This window comes from Lissotriton helveticus, chromosome 10 (assembly GCF_964261635.1).
Source record: "Lissotriton helveticus chromosome 10, aLisHel1.1, whole genome shotgun sequence".
In the NCBI taxonomy this organism is placed as follows: Eukaryota; Metazoa; Chordata; class Amphibia; order Caudata; family Salamandridae; genus Lissotriton; species Lissotriton helveticus.
The window spans coordinates 1,047,362,717-1,047,378,314 of NC_136071.1; the positions used below are offsets into that span (position 1 = coordinate 1,047,362,717).

Below are 15,598 nucleotides of genomic sequence, written 5' to 3' on the forward strand. Positions count from 1 at the left end.
CCTGGCTTTGGCTGCGGGTGGGACGGCAGATGCAGAGGCCACAACGGTGGGGGGCCTGGCTTTGGCTGCGGCTGGAACGGCAGATGCAGGGGCCACAACGGTGGGGGGCCTGGCTGCTGGTGTTGTTGCAGCGGCAGGGGCTGGTGCCTGGGTTTCCGGTTGAGAATCCTCCTCCTGGGCCTCCTCATCTATCTTCAGCCTCTCGCTGTCACTGCTTTCTGCGCCACCTGTGAGGGTAAGTGGATACTCATTAGTTGCATGTGACTGTCAGACGTGCTGATGTTACATGCATGCTGGGTGACATTCCCTGGATGGCTGTGGATTTGCGTACTTTGGAACCTGTCTGGCTGCATTGTGGTACTACTACATTGTGGACATACTACATCTCCCACTATGCTTCAGGGCATTTCCTGATGCGCAACAAAGGCATGACTAAGGGCCATTATGTGAGCCTATTTGGTCAGGGACGGTCATAGGGGACAGGGTCGCAGTCGCATGCCACTTACCTTGGGTGTCTTGGGTGGGGCGGGAGGAGTCCAGAGGTGTGACGCCAACGCACGCCTCCCTCTCAAGGGTGTTCTCGACCTGGTCCTCCAAGGGTGTGTTGGGAGGGACTGTAGGTCCGCCACCTCCAGTGCCCGATGCCTCTCCAAGGCGCTCCGCCACCCTCTCCTTGGCACGACCTCGGAGGTCATACCATCGCTTCTTGGGCTCCTCCAATGACCTATCGGCCACACCCACGGAGTTCACACTGGAGGCTATTCCCAGCCAGATCCTCCATTTGTCTTGCTCTGGGACCTTCCTGGAGTTGATCCCGAAGAGTCTGTCGTGGTTGGCCACCACCCCTTCTATCAGATTCTCGAGCTCCTGCTCTGAGAACTTCAGTTTCCTCTTACGCCCTGCACTGTTGCTGGGGCCAGGAACAGGTTCCTCAGACATGGCAGCAGTTTGGTAGTAAAGTCGCTATCACTAGTTTAGCTGCTGCTTTCCGACTTGCTCCCTCGAGGTTTGCCTCACTGTGGTGTTTGGGGGTGGGAACTGCCTGCTTCCTGGTTGTGATGTCATCACTGTGCTCGAAAAGCGACTTCCCGTTTTCCCGATCGCGCGAGATTGCGACTCGCATTCCCGATCGCACGAGATTGCGACTCGCATTCCCGATCGCACGAGATTGCGACTCGCATTCCCGATCGCACGAGATTGCGACTCGCATTCCCGACGCAGGTAGCCGGAAATAGCGATTATTCTGCGATTATAGTTAGTCGCTAACGGATTTAGCGCCCGCGTGCGAGTCGCTTTTTTTTCCCCGTAATGTACATGAATTCTGATTTGCGAGTTCTCTATAGCGATTCGCATTTTATCGCTATTTGAGACTCGCAAATGCCGTTTTTCATGAATCAGGCTGAATGTGTAAAGTGTTTGTTCAATACACACACACACACACAAATACACACACACAGTAACACAATGAATAAGCCAAAAAAAGATTCCACACAGGTTTAGAAAAACAGAGAATATTTATCTGATGAAAAGCCAATCAGGCCCTGGGTATATTGTATACCACTTCACAAGTGACTTAAAGGTAACCTAAATATACCAATCAGGTACACACTAATGTCAACATTTTTAGGGAGGAAGCACATGCACTGTAACCCTGTTTAGCAGTGGTAAAGTGCTCAGAGTCCTAAGGCCAAAAAAAAAGTTCAACAAAAGGAAAATGAGAAAGGTAAAAAGTTTGGGATGACTCTTCAGCGAGGGACATTTTCCAACAAAGGTGATTTAGCAGACATAATTGAAACAATGGCTACTTAACACTAACCTTCATTGACTTTTTTTGTTTCAGTTTCAATGCAAAAGAAACAGTCAGTGTTTCAATTTGATTGCATTTGGAACCCTTATTAGATAATCTCAACAGACTGAATTTGTTAATGAGGTTTTTTCCTTTCATAATAAACTGTGTGATAGTCATATGATTACTTTAAGAAACAATATAAGAAGTTGCAGAGATGATAGCTTCAAGATGAACACAGTTTCTGACCCGTGGTGGGAGAACCTAGGCCATCTTTGGGAAGGCTTTCAAGTTACAACTCAACATTTATCCCAACAGATACTGGTCAAGTGCCCCTCTGTGTCCCAGAAATATAGAAGGCCTTCTGAAGAAATAAAATAGGTATCTCTGCCTAGGAACTAGAAACATGCTGTGCATAAAAGAAAAGTAATCCAAGATACTAACATGACAGTGGTTCAAGCTCATATCTACAGCTTGGCTACATAATGTGTGAGAACAAGCATACTGCTGAAAACTGCACAAAATGTCATAACGCACAATTTTGGAAAACGTTTTTCAAATGATGAGCATCTACAGATTTCAAATATTATATTTGAGCTGATGCCCAATTTCTTGTTATATCTTAAATCAAATTCTTACAAGTGTAAATTGGCATTGCATCAGTACAATGTATGTGACAAGACGTTGGAAGTTTGCTTCAAAATTTCATAGTAATGTAGCTCTAAATCAGGACTGACTTAAGGTATTGTGCAATTAGTAAGGATGAAGATAGATGTGCTCTCAGTATACTCTTAGTGACATCACACTGGGCTTAGTTAGTATAAACAGTCATTGATACCTCCTCCAAAAGATCGTTTTGTTCCCTCACTGTAGTAGGAACAAGTTGGGTTCATCTCTGAAAACTCCGACGTGTCATCCCCCACGCTTAATTCAGCTACACTGGAGGAGTTCTGCTGCTGTTTGTTAAAGCGACTTGCTTTCTCTAAAATAGTAATAAAAGTTATACAAACCGCCGTATGGAAAGTAGTTATGGGCTTAAATAACAATAGGGAAAAAATTCAACATATAGAGATAAATTAAAATAAGGAGTGCCCTAAAGTGTAGGCATAGCAAGTTAGAATCTGTGTTATCAACATGCTCTATGTAACAATTTTTTTTAAAATAGGGTTTTCAAATTCGAACGGTTTTGGGAAGATTGCTTCATGTTCATTTTAAAACTACATTCAACAGTAGCCTATACAGGTATTCATGCAAGGTGATATTTCTACTCCACTAGCTTATCGAAACAAAAATAGTAGTATTAAGTTCTTTATTTGTACTAAATTCAATTGTGATATGAAAGTGAACCAGTATTAGGTGCTCTGTCTGACAGATTACATGAATTTAGCAAACTCTAAAACAATTGGCTCACGTGGATAGTAAACTCTTGAATATTTTAAGAAGAGTCTCATAGAGGAAGACTATCAACATATAGCTGGGGTTTGAATATTTGGTGACTAACTAGCATGTTTTTAAAAGCATGTAATAACAATTTAACTTTTATTGAAGCAATTTGGATACTGACCATGATGTACACGTCTGCATGCATGTAAAAAAATTAATTTATCCTCCAGCACAAAAATTAATTATGGCGGCCAGGGACATTGCTGGAAATGTTTTGGAAATAGAATTATATTTATGACATGAATTTCAAAATATTCATCACATGTGACCCAATCACTAATGGGTCAGAGGGAGTGGGAGCGAGTTCGCCCAGAGGGCAAGGGACCAACATTTGGTCTCTCCTTTCAAAAAACCATTTGCACTAGAAAAATTAACAGGCTATTCTGTTATCTTTCCCACCTCTTGTGGCTTTTTCTCACCTTACAGTGTAGGTGCCCCTTCACCGAGGCATTGCTCTGGTACTCAAATGTTCCGACATTTTGGACCAGCAAAATTGTGTGTAAAAAATTAACAGGCTGGCCTCACACACCTCCTAGGTGTCAGGCCTCATAATTGGCCATCACACGCTCACCAAAGACTCCGCAAATGGAGAACGAGCACATGCTAGGGCTATAGTTCCAATATTAGTAAGAAATGAGGGTGAAAAAGACAGAAATGAAAAAAGAGAGGTGGTTAAAAATAAAAATCCCTACCACCTGCTAGTCACTTATTTTAATTTTTATGATGGCCCCATAATGGATCCCGGATTTCTCTTGGACATAGTGTGCCACACAAGGGAGAAGGCGCTCTCTGGGGGAGGACAGTGATACAGGTTAGGTATCCAGGGAGGGAGTACCTTGACAAAGGTGTGACTACAGGACTCCCTCCCCCACCCCTTCATGAGGTACAATACTTAAACATTAAGGAGGAGGTTCCTACTGAGTCTGAAGGACCCGATTTGGACCACATGTCAAGCAGGTATTTTATGAAAGAAAATTGTATGCATTGTGTAGGTAAGCACCACAGAGACATTCTGGGTTCATGATGGTCCTGAAGAAGGATCAGGACCCCTTATGGGCCTCTTACAGGGCTGAAACATGTTGACCTGATTTAGTGGACAGCTTGCACCAGAACAGAGTTATTATTGTCCTATATTTCATGTTTTTCACTATCCCTCCACCACCAATGAATAAAAATGTAAAAAAAAGTGACTGGCAGGCAGTAGAGATTTTTATTTTGAACCCCCCTTCTTCATCTCCTTTCTTTCCTTTCCACCTTAGTTTCGTACAGATATTGGAACTATTGCCCTAACATGGGCTTGTTCGCCATTAGAGGATACTTTGACAAACATGGGATGGCCAATGATGAAGCCTAACACCTGCGAGGTGTGTGAGGCGCTCCTGTTGATTGTTTGCACACAATTGTGCTGGTCCAAAATATTGAAGCGTTTAAGTAGCCAGAACAATTCCTCGGTGAAGGCACAGTAAGGTGAGAAAAAGCCACAAAAGGTGGACTGATACAAGAAGGGCCTGTTAGTTTTTCTAGTGCAAATACGTTTCAAAATAACAGGAGATGCTACTTCTATGTATGAAATATGCTTATATTAACGTTGCCTGTCATCCATTTTCCAAATGCATTCGGTGCCAAGTGTTAATATATGCATGCAAGAAGTGATCAAGAAGTGATCAAGATGTGATCATTCACACAAATCGTGTGCAGGAATACCCGTAATTGTATGGAGACTTCTAGATTGAATATTGTCTTCCAGAGGGTCGATGTCAAATATGGAGCCAGGATCAGTGCGCCACACTTTAAGGTCTTTCAGCAAAAGAAAGTTTTAGGATACTGGTTTAAAATATTTTGAATTCAAATTCAACACAGTACAACAAATAGACAAATACCAAAAGAAGAGAGGTTACTTTGTAATCTGTAGCGTCAAAAGTCAGTCAGCTCTGTAGGCCCCTTTTATTTATTTTTGGCAGTATGCCACTGCACTCTGTGTAACTTTCTCATCGTGTCACTTTAAATTTACAGTTTGAAAAAAATTGCCTCTTTACCATAACTAAAACCAGTATGTACAGGTTTAAAGCAAACAAATGTACATCATTTATGGTATTAAAATGCATAATTCACAGCAGAAGTCTGCCTGGGAATTAAAAGATTTCTAAAAGTTTGTCATTGAACTAATATCCAGAAGTAACTCAATTTCTTTGCTTCTTTTTCACACATTATAAGCAGCTATAGACATTCTTGGGGACATCATGGGTGTATCCCAGAAGTTCCACCAAATGGGTGGGTGCAATCATAACTCCTGTCATAGCAGAGACTAGGGACAATATCGTGATGCAGTAGTGTCCTATAAAATGGCATGCCCAGATCAAGTGTGCAAAATCAGTGTCCGTGGTACGGCATTTGTTGTACTGGGACAAGCGTGTGGAATCAAACGTTGGTAGTTTTTTGGGTTTGGTGTAAGCTTGACGTAGAAATTTAAAATGTAGACGCTTGTGTTTGTGATTGATAGATATAAGCTTCGTTTGAGAACAGCATGAATACCAAACATTGTCAGAGAGTGGATGTCCCTGATCAGTTCCCCAGCCTACCCTAGTGTGTTTGGAGGATTCAGGTTTCTCGCCTAAACAGGTTTGGTATAACCGAAAGACCAACCATTATCCATCAGTTTCAGAATAAATAAGTGTTAATGGAGGGAAGTTGTCCGGAGCTAAAGGATACAAAGGTTGGGATCAGAAAGTATTGTGAAGTCTCTAGGGTGACAAAGTGTTCCATATGAGAGGTGTTTTGAAAACAAGTTTCATAAGTATGTGTTAGGACATGGCCATCTGTAAAGATATCCCCCACGATGTGTAGGTCATGGCGTTTTAAGGTGCTTTGAACTAGTTTCTCAGGTGTAAGAGGCAACCAGGGGTTATCAATCAGGGACAGAGCTGGTGAATAAAGGATGCCTTCTCCTAATACATGGGAGAGTTTTCACCATGCCCAGCAAGTGGTGAATAGCATTTGTATATTGGAAAGGTCCATGGTGATTCCCTTACCTATCATGGAGGATAATGGCAGGTCTCAGAGTTGATCTTTCTCCGATTTGAGATAGGGGACCGAAGAATCAGGCTGGTGCCAACGATATGCATACTGCCATTGTGCTGGGAGATAATAGAGTTGAGGGTCTGGTATTCCGAAAAAGCAACACATAAGTGTGGGTGGATGTATTCCATTGGATGCAGGGTTTGTATCTGGGCCAATTGAACCATAACAGGAGACTGCATAAAGTAGTAAAGAAATGTTGCATCAGTGGTATGGGAATTTTAAGAAAGAGGTATAGGAAATGGGGAAGGAAACCCTTTTGAATATCGCCACACATCCAGCCATGGAAAGCTGGAGTTTAATCCATCGCTCCACCTGTGCTAAGATCTTGTCGATGGTATGACCATAATTGAGCTGAAGGAAATGATCTTTTTCCCTGCGTAGATGTATGCCTATGTATTTGGTGGAGTCAGCACTCCATGTTAGGGGATATTCTATGGAAACTGGTTAAGTGCAGTCAGTAAGAGGGAAGAGCTCTGATTTTGCCCAGTTAATGTGTAAAACAGAGATGCCCCCAAATCACAGAATTTTGGGAATTAGTGGCAGGAGATTATCGGAGGGGTTACGGACGAAAAGTGATATGCTGTCAGCATACATGAACAACAAAAGGGGGCCATTCATAATTTGGAGGCTGTGATGCATATGCCTCTCCTGGAGGTCAATCAACCAGTAATGTAATAAAGTGTGACTAGTCACCCGTGAGGGTCTCAAGGTTCTGAGTGAGGTGGTGGGTGGTTCAGTCAAAGATCCAGGTCTAAAGGTCCTTCCTGAATTGAGGCAGCGATGGTGATTGCCTGAGGTGCAGGCGGAGGGAGCTCCAGGTCTTCGCAGTCAGGTAGGAAAATGATCTTCTTTCAACCGGGGTCGTGTGGATCCATGGGATGGTGGCCATGGCCTGTTGGGCAAACCAGAGATTTCTGGTGGGAGTGTGGAAGGAGAGGAGGTGGTTGAGTTACTCAAGTCCAGCATTGTAGAGGGCTTTGTAGGCATGCGTGAGAAGCTGGACGATGATTTTTGTTGTTGACAGGGAGCCAGTGAAGGTCTATAAAACAGCCGGTGATGTGATTGTGGTGTGGGATGTTCAGGATGAGTCTGTCGGAGGTGATCTGGACTGTCTGCAGTTTTGAGTTTCTAGGTGGTGCAATTGCCGGCATAGAGTGAATTGCTGAGGTCGAGTCTGCTTCTGTCGTGCGCATGGGCGACCATTTTCCTGGACTCAGTGAGGATCCACTTGAAGCTCTAATGGAGTAGGTGGAGCGTTTGGAAGCAGGAGGATGAAACAGCGTTGATTTGGCAGTTCATTGAGAGAGGGGAGTCCAGGATGATACCGAGGTTTCGTATGTAGTACGTGGGTGATGGAGGGATTCCGAGCGCTGCAGGCCACCAAGAGTCATCCAAGGCAGAAGGGGACGAGACACAGGATGAGGACTTCAGTCTTGTTTGAGATAAGCTTGAGGCAGGCAGCTGTCCTTCATCCAGGTGGTGACTACCTTCACCCTGTTGTGCAATTTGCTCTTGGAGGCTGTGGGTTCATCTGTGAGGGAGAGAATCAGCTGGGTGTTGTCAGTGTAGGAGACAATCTTGAGTCTGTGGCTTCTGAGGATGTCTGCAAGTGGTGCCAAGTAGATGTTGAAGAGGGTGGGGCTCAGGGAGGATCCCTGAGGCACTCCGCAGATGATCTCTTTGGGTTCTGATTGAACAGTGGAAGTCTGACTCTCTGCATTCTGCTGGTGAGGAAGAAGCGGATGCATACTAGGGCTTTGTCACAGATGCCGGCGTCATGGAGTCTTGTGCAGAGGGTGTGGTGGAAGAAGCTGTTGAAGGTGGCTGAGAGGTCCCGGAAGATGAGGGCGGCAGTCTTGCCTCGGTCGAAGAGCGGCGTGGAGAACAGTCTTGGTGCTGTGGTTGCTTCTGAAGCCCGATTAGTAGAGGTCCACTATTTATTTATTTATTTTGTATACTTATAAAGTGCAGTCCTGTCACCCAAAGGGCATCCTGGCGCTTTGATCTTCAAACAGTTGCACTTTTCACTGCTCAAGCAATTTTAGGAAACAAATGCGTTTTTAACGCTTTCCTGAACAGAAGGTAGTCCCTGTGGCTTCTCAAGGGTAGTGGCAGGGAGTTCCAAAGTTTGGCCGCTGCAACACTGAATGAGCGGCCACCCATCCTAACTCTCTGAAACCTCGGAACTACGAGCAGTTGTGCCGAGGAAGAGCGGAGGGGCCGCGAGGCGGAGTACCAGGCAAACATATTTTGCAGAGGTATTGGACCCTGTTGATGTACTGCCTTAAACACCAAACACGCAGCTTTATACAGCACTCGCAGATGTACCGGGAGCCAGTGTAGATCTCTTAAAGCTAGAGTAGAAGAGCTAAACCTAGGGCGGGAGAGAGCCAACTTGGCGGCCATATTCTGCACCCGTTGTAACTTCCCCAGCAGATTTTTTGGGGCCTCCAGAAGTAGCCCATTACAGTAGTCAAGACGACTTAGTATGGTACCACAAACTACTTCCGGCCTGGCTTGAGCGGGGAGAAGGGGCAGAACTTTACGCAACATGCGTAACAGCATCATGCACGTAGAGGTGGTTTGTTGACGTGCATGTCAAGCTGTAAGTTTGGGCCGAAGATCACCCCCAAGTTACGAGCTGATTCCGCCGCCGACACTGGCTCGAGAAAGGTGTCAGGCCAGAAGTTCTCTGGAAGTGCCCGCGGGATCCGGTCTATGGAACAATTGAGCACCTTCGTCTTAGAGCTGTTGAATTGTAAGGAGTTAGCCCGTAGCCAGTCCGCTGTGGCTGCCATGCAGCGATGAAAAGTCTCCAGCGAGACCGCGTTGTTTCCTTCGAGAGAAAAGACCAGCTGGGTGTCATCGGCGTAGTTAAAAGTCGAGACACCAAAAGATTTTATTAGCTGGACCAGGGGGCGCAGGTACAGATTAAAAAGTATAGGGCTGATGGCCGAGCCCTGTGGGACCCCCTGCCCTACTCTCCTTGGCTCAGAGCGAAATGGAGGTTACCAGCGCGGACTCCGTCCCGTGCCCGGGGCGGAAGCCAAACTGTGCCTCATCGAACCAACCGATATTTTCCAGGAAACCTGAGAGTGAACGAGTCACCCATTTTTCCAGGATCTTGATAGGAAAAGGGAGCAAGGAGATTGGCCTATAGTTGGAAAGACAGGCAGGGTCCAGTTTCTTGAGCAGAGGTGACACTACTGCTAACTTCCAGCACTCGGGCACAGATGCCAACTCCAAAGACTGGAGACAGATGGAAAACAAAGGCTAGAAGAGTTCTGCGTAAAAAACCTTCCAGACTTTGGGAGGCAGTGGGTCGAGCGGAGAGCCCGAGGACACTGTATGTGCCAGGCTGCAGAATTCCTCAAAAGAGGGACAGGGAAAAAGTCTTAGTTGGGGTCGACTGGAGGAGGTATCCGGAGCTCCCAAGCAGAGGACAGGGACGCTCGGCTGGGGTCGACTGGGTGAACTGCCCGGAGCTCCCAGACTAGGGCCAGAGGCATCCGTCTGGGGTCGACTGGGCAGGCTAACCGGAGCTCCCGAACCGAGAGCTCCCAAAATGAGAGCAGAGTCAATCGGCTGGGGTCGACTGGGTAACTCGTTCGGAGCTCCCAAGCCAAGGCTAGAAGCAACTGGCTGGGATCGACTGAACGGGCTAACCGGAGCTCCCAAGCCGAGAGCAGCAGGCAAAGGGTTTTTTAGGCCCTCTGAGATCTTTGCAGTCTTCTCCTCAAAAGCGCCCGCCAGGGAGTCGCACAGAGCCTGCGACGCGCGGACCGTATTAGCCACACATACAGGGTGGGACTATGTTGTTCGTTTCAATGTACGTAGAGAGTTGGGTGTTGATGGCTTTCTCAATGACTTTGGCTGGGAAGGGGAGCAGAGAAAGGGATATGTAGTTCTTGAGATCCATTGGGTCAGCAGAAAGTTTCTTCAGCAGGAGGTTGATCTATGCTTGGTTCTAGTCTTCTGGGAAGGTGGCAAACAAAGGGATCCATTGCAATAATGAAAAGGAGTGGGTAGAGGTGGCATCCTTGTCTGGTCCCTCTATGTACAAGGAAGGTACCAGTAAATCACCCCTCAACCATAATTGAGCCACAGGGCAGAAATAAAGGAGCATGACCAGGGAGATGAAGCCACAAGGAAGGCCTAGTTTGATCACCATATCCCTCAGGAAGGACCACTCCGAGGAGTCAAACACCTTCTTAATATCCAAAAAGACCACTGTTGTGGAGGTCAGATTCTATTTAGTACTGCAAATATCATCTGTACATAAAGTAAGGTGGGTATGGGGGTGACAAAGACTGAGAGACGGGAGAGATTACATTCTCGAATAATAGAGGCAGTCTAGGCGAGAATTTTGGCTCCAATCTTATTGATAATATTGAAGAGAGAGAGGGGGAAATAGGAGGTGCATTGGTTGGGGTTTTGCCAGATTTCAGTAGAAGCGTGAGCACAGCTTCACGCAGAGTGCATGCTAAGCTGCCTGTTTCCTGAGATTCAGCATGAATGGCAAGGAGATGAGGTGTAAATTGATGTTTATGTGCTTTGTAGAATGGTACTGTGAGACCATCTAGGCTTGGGCTTAGGACCCACCAAGGGCATTTTTGGGTAGTGCCATTTCTACACAGGTGATAGGCTCTCTCAGAAAACAATGTTGACCATCAGTTGCCCATATCATCGTGATCTCTGCAAGATTAGCCGAGATCTCCACTGAGGGGTCGGATGAGCAGGAGGAATACAGCTGCTCATAATAGCACAAGAGTTCAGCCATTATGCTCACATTATCAGAGATGCTGTTAGTAGTGGAAGAGTGCAGTTTTGTGATGTAGCCACTAAGGTGATTGCCAAGGTATGGCAAGGGAGTTCTCCCTCACCGTATCATCTGGCATTGGTGTGTTTCTCCAAATATGCTATTTCCCTGTCAGCAGATCTCAAAACTCGGCCATTAAGATTGAGAGTCAGTGTAGTAGAGGAGAACAATTGAGGTGAGAGTCCGCTCAATCGATATTTGGCAGCTTAGAATCGACTCAAGCTAGTTGGCAACATATGTCCTGCAGGATCCCCGCATGTTTCGAAATGCATATTCTATGAATATAGGCTTTAAAGACCTCCCAAAGGACAGCTTGGGTCGAGACTGAGCCTGCATTTAGGGTAAAGTACTTTATGACCTTGTTGTGTAGTTCAGAGTGAAAGACTACATCATGAAGGGCTTCTCCCGGAAACTACCACTGCGTTTCAGCCCGCCTCCGTATGGGATCTGTAGTACCAATCAAACCAGCAGTGACCTGACAATTTACACAGAAGATGTGCTACATCATTTGTCCAGTGTGTGGCATTTGCAGAGAGGAGCTAATAGTCTAGTCTTGTCCACACACCATGGGGCACGGAATGAAAAGTATAATCAGAGGTGGAGGGGTGACGCATGCTCCAGTTGACGTGGAGAGCAAAGGTTTCAGCAACGTGCAGGACCCCGAAAGCACATGGTTTACCACTTGCTTGTGTGCTGATGGTCTTTCCAGCGGGTTCTGTACCATATTGAAACCAATAAAGTCCACCTCTATTCAGCCAAAGAGCAAGTATATATCCTAAAATAACCTAGGCATATCTATATTTGCTTAATCATAAAATGTGTTTGTCAGTCAAGACTCCAGCCTATACAATATAACAGCCATCTGGGTCAATGAAGCTGGTAGTGAGGGAATAGGAGTTACTTTTATATACGAGTATGAATACCCCCCTCGAATAAGAGCTATAACAGGAAAAATAATGGTGTGCTCCCTGAGGATTTGCAAATGTATGGGAGTCATGGGAAGGAAGGTGAGTTTCTTGGAGAAAAGCTATTTTGACCCTAAGGCGGGAATGTTATGAAAGGACTTGTTTTCCCTTAGATAGATTATTAAGGCCACATATATTCCAAGTGAGAAGGGTAATTCTACCATTCTCTTCCAATAGTCATGTTATACCATCCAAAGGAATAGCATGTGTAATGGTGTGCCATGTCCGTAGGAAATGTAATAGGAATCCATCAGACAATAGAAAATAAACAGAACAAAAATCTTTACAAATTCTAAATACCCTCCTCCACCAACACAGACAATAAAACAACCATAAACCCAAGAACAAACAAAACAACAATAAACATCTTTTTAAATAACATTGTGTTATACACCACTGGGGTGCACTTTGATTATATGGTTTGCATGTCGGGGGATACCTGCAAACAGAGGGTAGGATTGCTGGTGCAATATAATGGGTAGGAGCATTATAAGCATAGGATCAAATCAAGGAGGGGGCAAATGCAGCGATTGCACCCAGAAAGGGAGTCTTTGATGGGTCTGTCAGTGATGAGTTTAGGCAGTGGAAGAAGCAACCATCGACAGGACATGACTGTGCTGTAGGGTTTGGGGAGCGGGAGCGCTCTGGAGAATTTTGCCTGTATGAGGAGTTATTGACAGAATGTTGTTTGCAAAAGTCTACTACATCTACTGGAGTATCAAAAAAGCAGGGTTTCCCATTGACTTCAATCCGTAACTGAATGGGATATAGCATGGCATATTTGAAGACTAATTTGTGCAGTGAGGTTTTGACATCAGATCATTTACAGCCCACCACTTGAACAGTGATGGTGAAATCAGGAAATAATGAAATGGTGGAGCCCTGATATAGTAGCGGACCTTTTTCGCAGCCTTATATATGCGTGGTGTCACTGTCCCTGTAACAAAGGAGAAGTGCAATGATTAGGGATGGGGTGCACCTGCTGTTGGTCTCTGGCCTAGCGATCTGTGTTCATGCTGCACTAGGGATGTAGGCGTGAAACTGCCACATTCAAAAAGATCTGTAAGGAGTTGTTCAAGTAATGTATCCGTTCGCCCCATATTCGTGGATTCCGCAATGCCCAATATGCAGATATTATTTCTACAGGTGCATGCCTCTAGGTCCTCGTTTGTGATTGCTACCATTTTTAGGATGTATTCCAGGTTTTCCACGTGCTTCACCATGGTTGTCACTCCATCCTCCAGTCCAGAGATAAGCAGCTCAGCAGCCAAGTCTTATGGTTTGATAATCCAGGCACTCACCCATACGAACAATGTGACTGGGGAGGGCGTCGAAATGAGCATCAATGGAGCGTAACTTGACTCAGAGTTGAGCCATTATAGCAGCAGTGCCACTAATGTAGATTTGGCAAACACAAAGAGATGATGGACAGAGCGCTGAAACTTTTCAGATACTCACCCCCAGTCACAGATCTGTGATGAATCCATCATTCTTTAGCTCACTTTGCCACCACAGTTCAGACACAGTTATATGAAAATCAGTCTTGACCATGTGCCTCATGTGAACAGTCCAGCCCAACCTGCCAAGCCATCCCTTCCCTGTACTGCAAACAAGCATCCTGCAAGCTCTTTCTGGCTAACAGCCCTCATCGGCCAGGCTAGCTTAAATCCAGTGGCAAAGTGAGCAAGGTACCCACGTCTGGGCATACCTTGCTAACTTAGGGTGAACAAAGCAAACACAAAGAGGTGATGGATGGAGCACTGAAAAGTTTCAGACACTCACCCCCAGTTACAGATCTGGGTTGAATCCATCATAGTTCTTTAGCTCACTTCGCCAACCAAGTTTCGACACAGCTATTTGCAAATCAGTCTTGACCCTGTGCCTCAAGACAACAGTCCAGCCTGAACTTCCAAGCCATGTCTTCCCTGGACCGGCAACAAGCATCCTGGTACCTGTTTCCGGCTAAGAGCCCTCATCAGTCAGGCTAGCTTGAATCCAGTGGCAAAGTGAGCAAGGGGACCACGTCTGGGCATACCCTGCCTACTAAGGGAGAACAAAGCAATCACAAAGAGATGATGGGCGGAGTGCTGAAACTGTTCTGACACTCACCCAAATTAATTAATTTTACAATTCAGGTTTTGGCATTTATTACAGATTCATCAGAAGCCAATAATCAATCATTGAGAGACTAATTTGGAGTTTATGACCAGTACTCCGCGCCTACAAGCGACAGGAGGTAAGATGGTTGGACAGAATTTCGCATATAATTGTGGAATGTTTACGAGGACTAATTATATTAAAAACCTCCTCATTCCTTTCTTATGTATAGACGGTCACCAGGCGAGGATAACACATAGCGTGGGGGCTACTGACTAAGGAGGCCACATAGGTAAGACAGGTTTTCAGTGTCTGGTATAATTGAGCAGCAGCAATTTGAATAACTGTTATGGATGTGGTCACAGTTGGAGTTTTTCTCTTTTCTTGTTTATATTTTACAGTTCTTCTGTGGGGACAAAGAAACGCACGCTCACACCATGTGGTGTTTGATTTAAAGTGGTAAGCTGAAGCTTGAGAATAGTGGTAGTCACTTAGTATTGCTGCAAGTAGTGTTGCCTTAAATAGGAAAGTACCCTATTTCCTTTTTTTATTTCAGAATTCTATGGTCCTGATGAGAGTCCCTATAAACCCCGGGACTTGAAACGCGTAGACTTCTGGTGCTGCCATAAAAGCTTCATATAAAAAAGAACCCCTGGATTTATAATTGGTTTAGGGATAATTTGTTTAAACATATCAGATGTTTAAATTGCATGTACTGGTATAATATATGTCGGGAAATCTAATATTGTGATAAATTGAAGTGGCAGACCCATTTTTCACTCCACAGGTTTAATTACATCGTTGGAGTGTATGTATATGATTCTGTACAGTATGGTGGAAGGATGGGAATAAATGTGGATGGTTGATGGTATGAATGGTTGATTGCTTGAATATTTATTTATCATATTTTGTTCGTGTCCCTGTAATCATCAATAATGGTATTCTTTGTTGTTCAAATCATGTGGTAATCGTGTTGTGTGTTTTTTGAAAAAATTCAGAAGCTTTCGGATGTTAATAAATTGGACATTCTGAACTAAAATAGATTGTTTGTAATAATTATCAGCACTGGCACTCTTGTTCGTTATATTGTCATTGTGCGCTCAGCCTTGCTGATTAGAGCCACCCCCTCTTTTTGCTACTAGTAAGTCTATTCTAAGACATTGTAAGTGCAGTGCAGCCATTAAGAGTTTATGTTGCTGGGAGTTTGTCATTACGAATGCCTACAGAACACCTGACCCAGATACCTCAATGAAAGAATCAACATCCACATCCCCAAAAGAAGCCTGCGATCTTCCAACCTCGCTCTAGCCGAAACCTCGCACATCCAGAGAGCGAGAGCAGGGAGAAGATCCTTCTCTCACATTGCAGCGAAAACCTGGAACGAGCTCCTGGCAGACATCAGACGCTCCC

At 45.1% G+C, this 15,598-nt stretch overlaps 1 protein-coding gene across 12 annotated transcripts in view; it reads right to left on the reverse strand.

Annotated features, from left to right (window-relative positions):
* NEBL (nebulette) overlaps positions 1-15,598 on the reverse strand; it is an 874,906-nt gene that overhangs the window by 50,945 nt on the left and 808,363 nt on the right. For 10 of the 12 annotated variants that reach the window (XM_078663757.1, XM_078663756.1, XM_078663754.1 and 7 more), the window contains 2 exons: positions 4,934-5,026; positions 2,625-2,768 (listed from right to left, as the gene is read on the reverse strand). The exons of the other annotated variants lie outside the window; for them this stretch is intronic. In XM_078663757.1, coding sequence (XP_078519883.1) covers positions 2,625-2,768; positions 4,934-5,026 — 237 coding nt within the window. The remainder of the gene's footprint in view (positions 1-2,624; positions 2,769-4,933; positions 5,027-15,598) is intronic. 12 annotated transcript variants of the gene reach the window in all.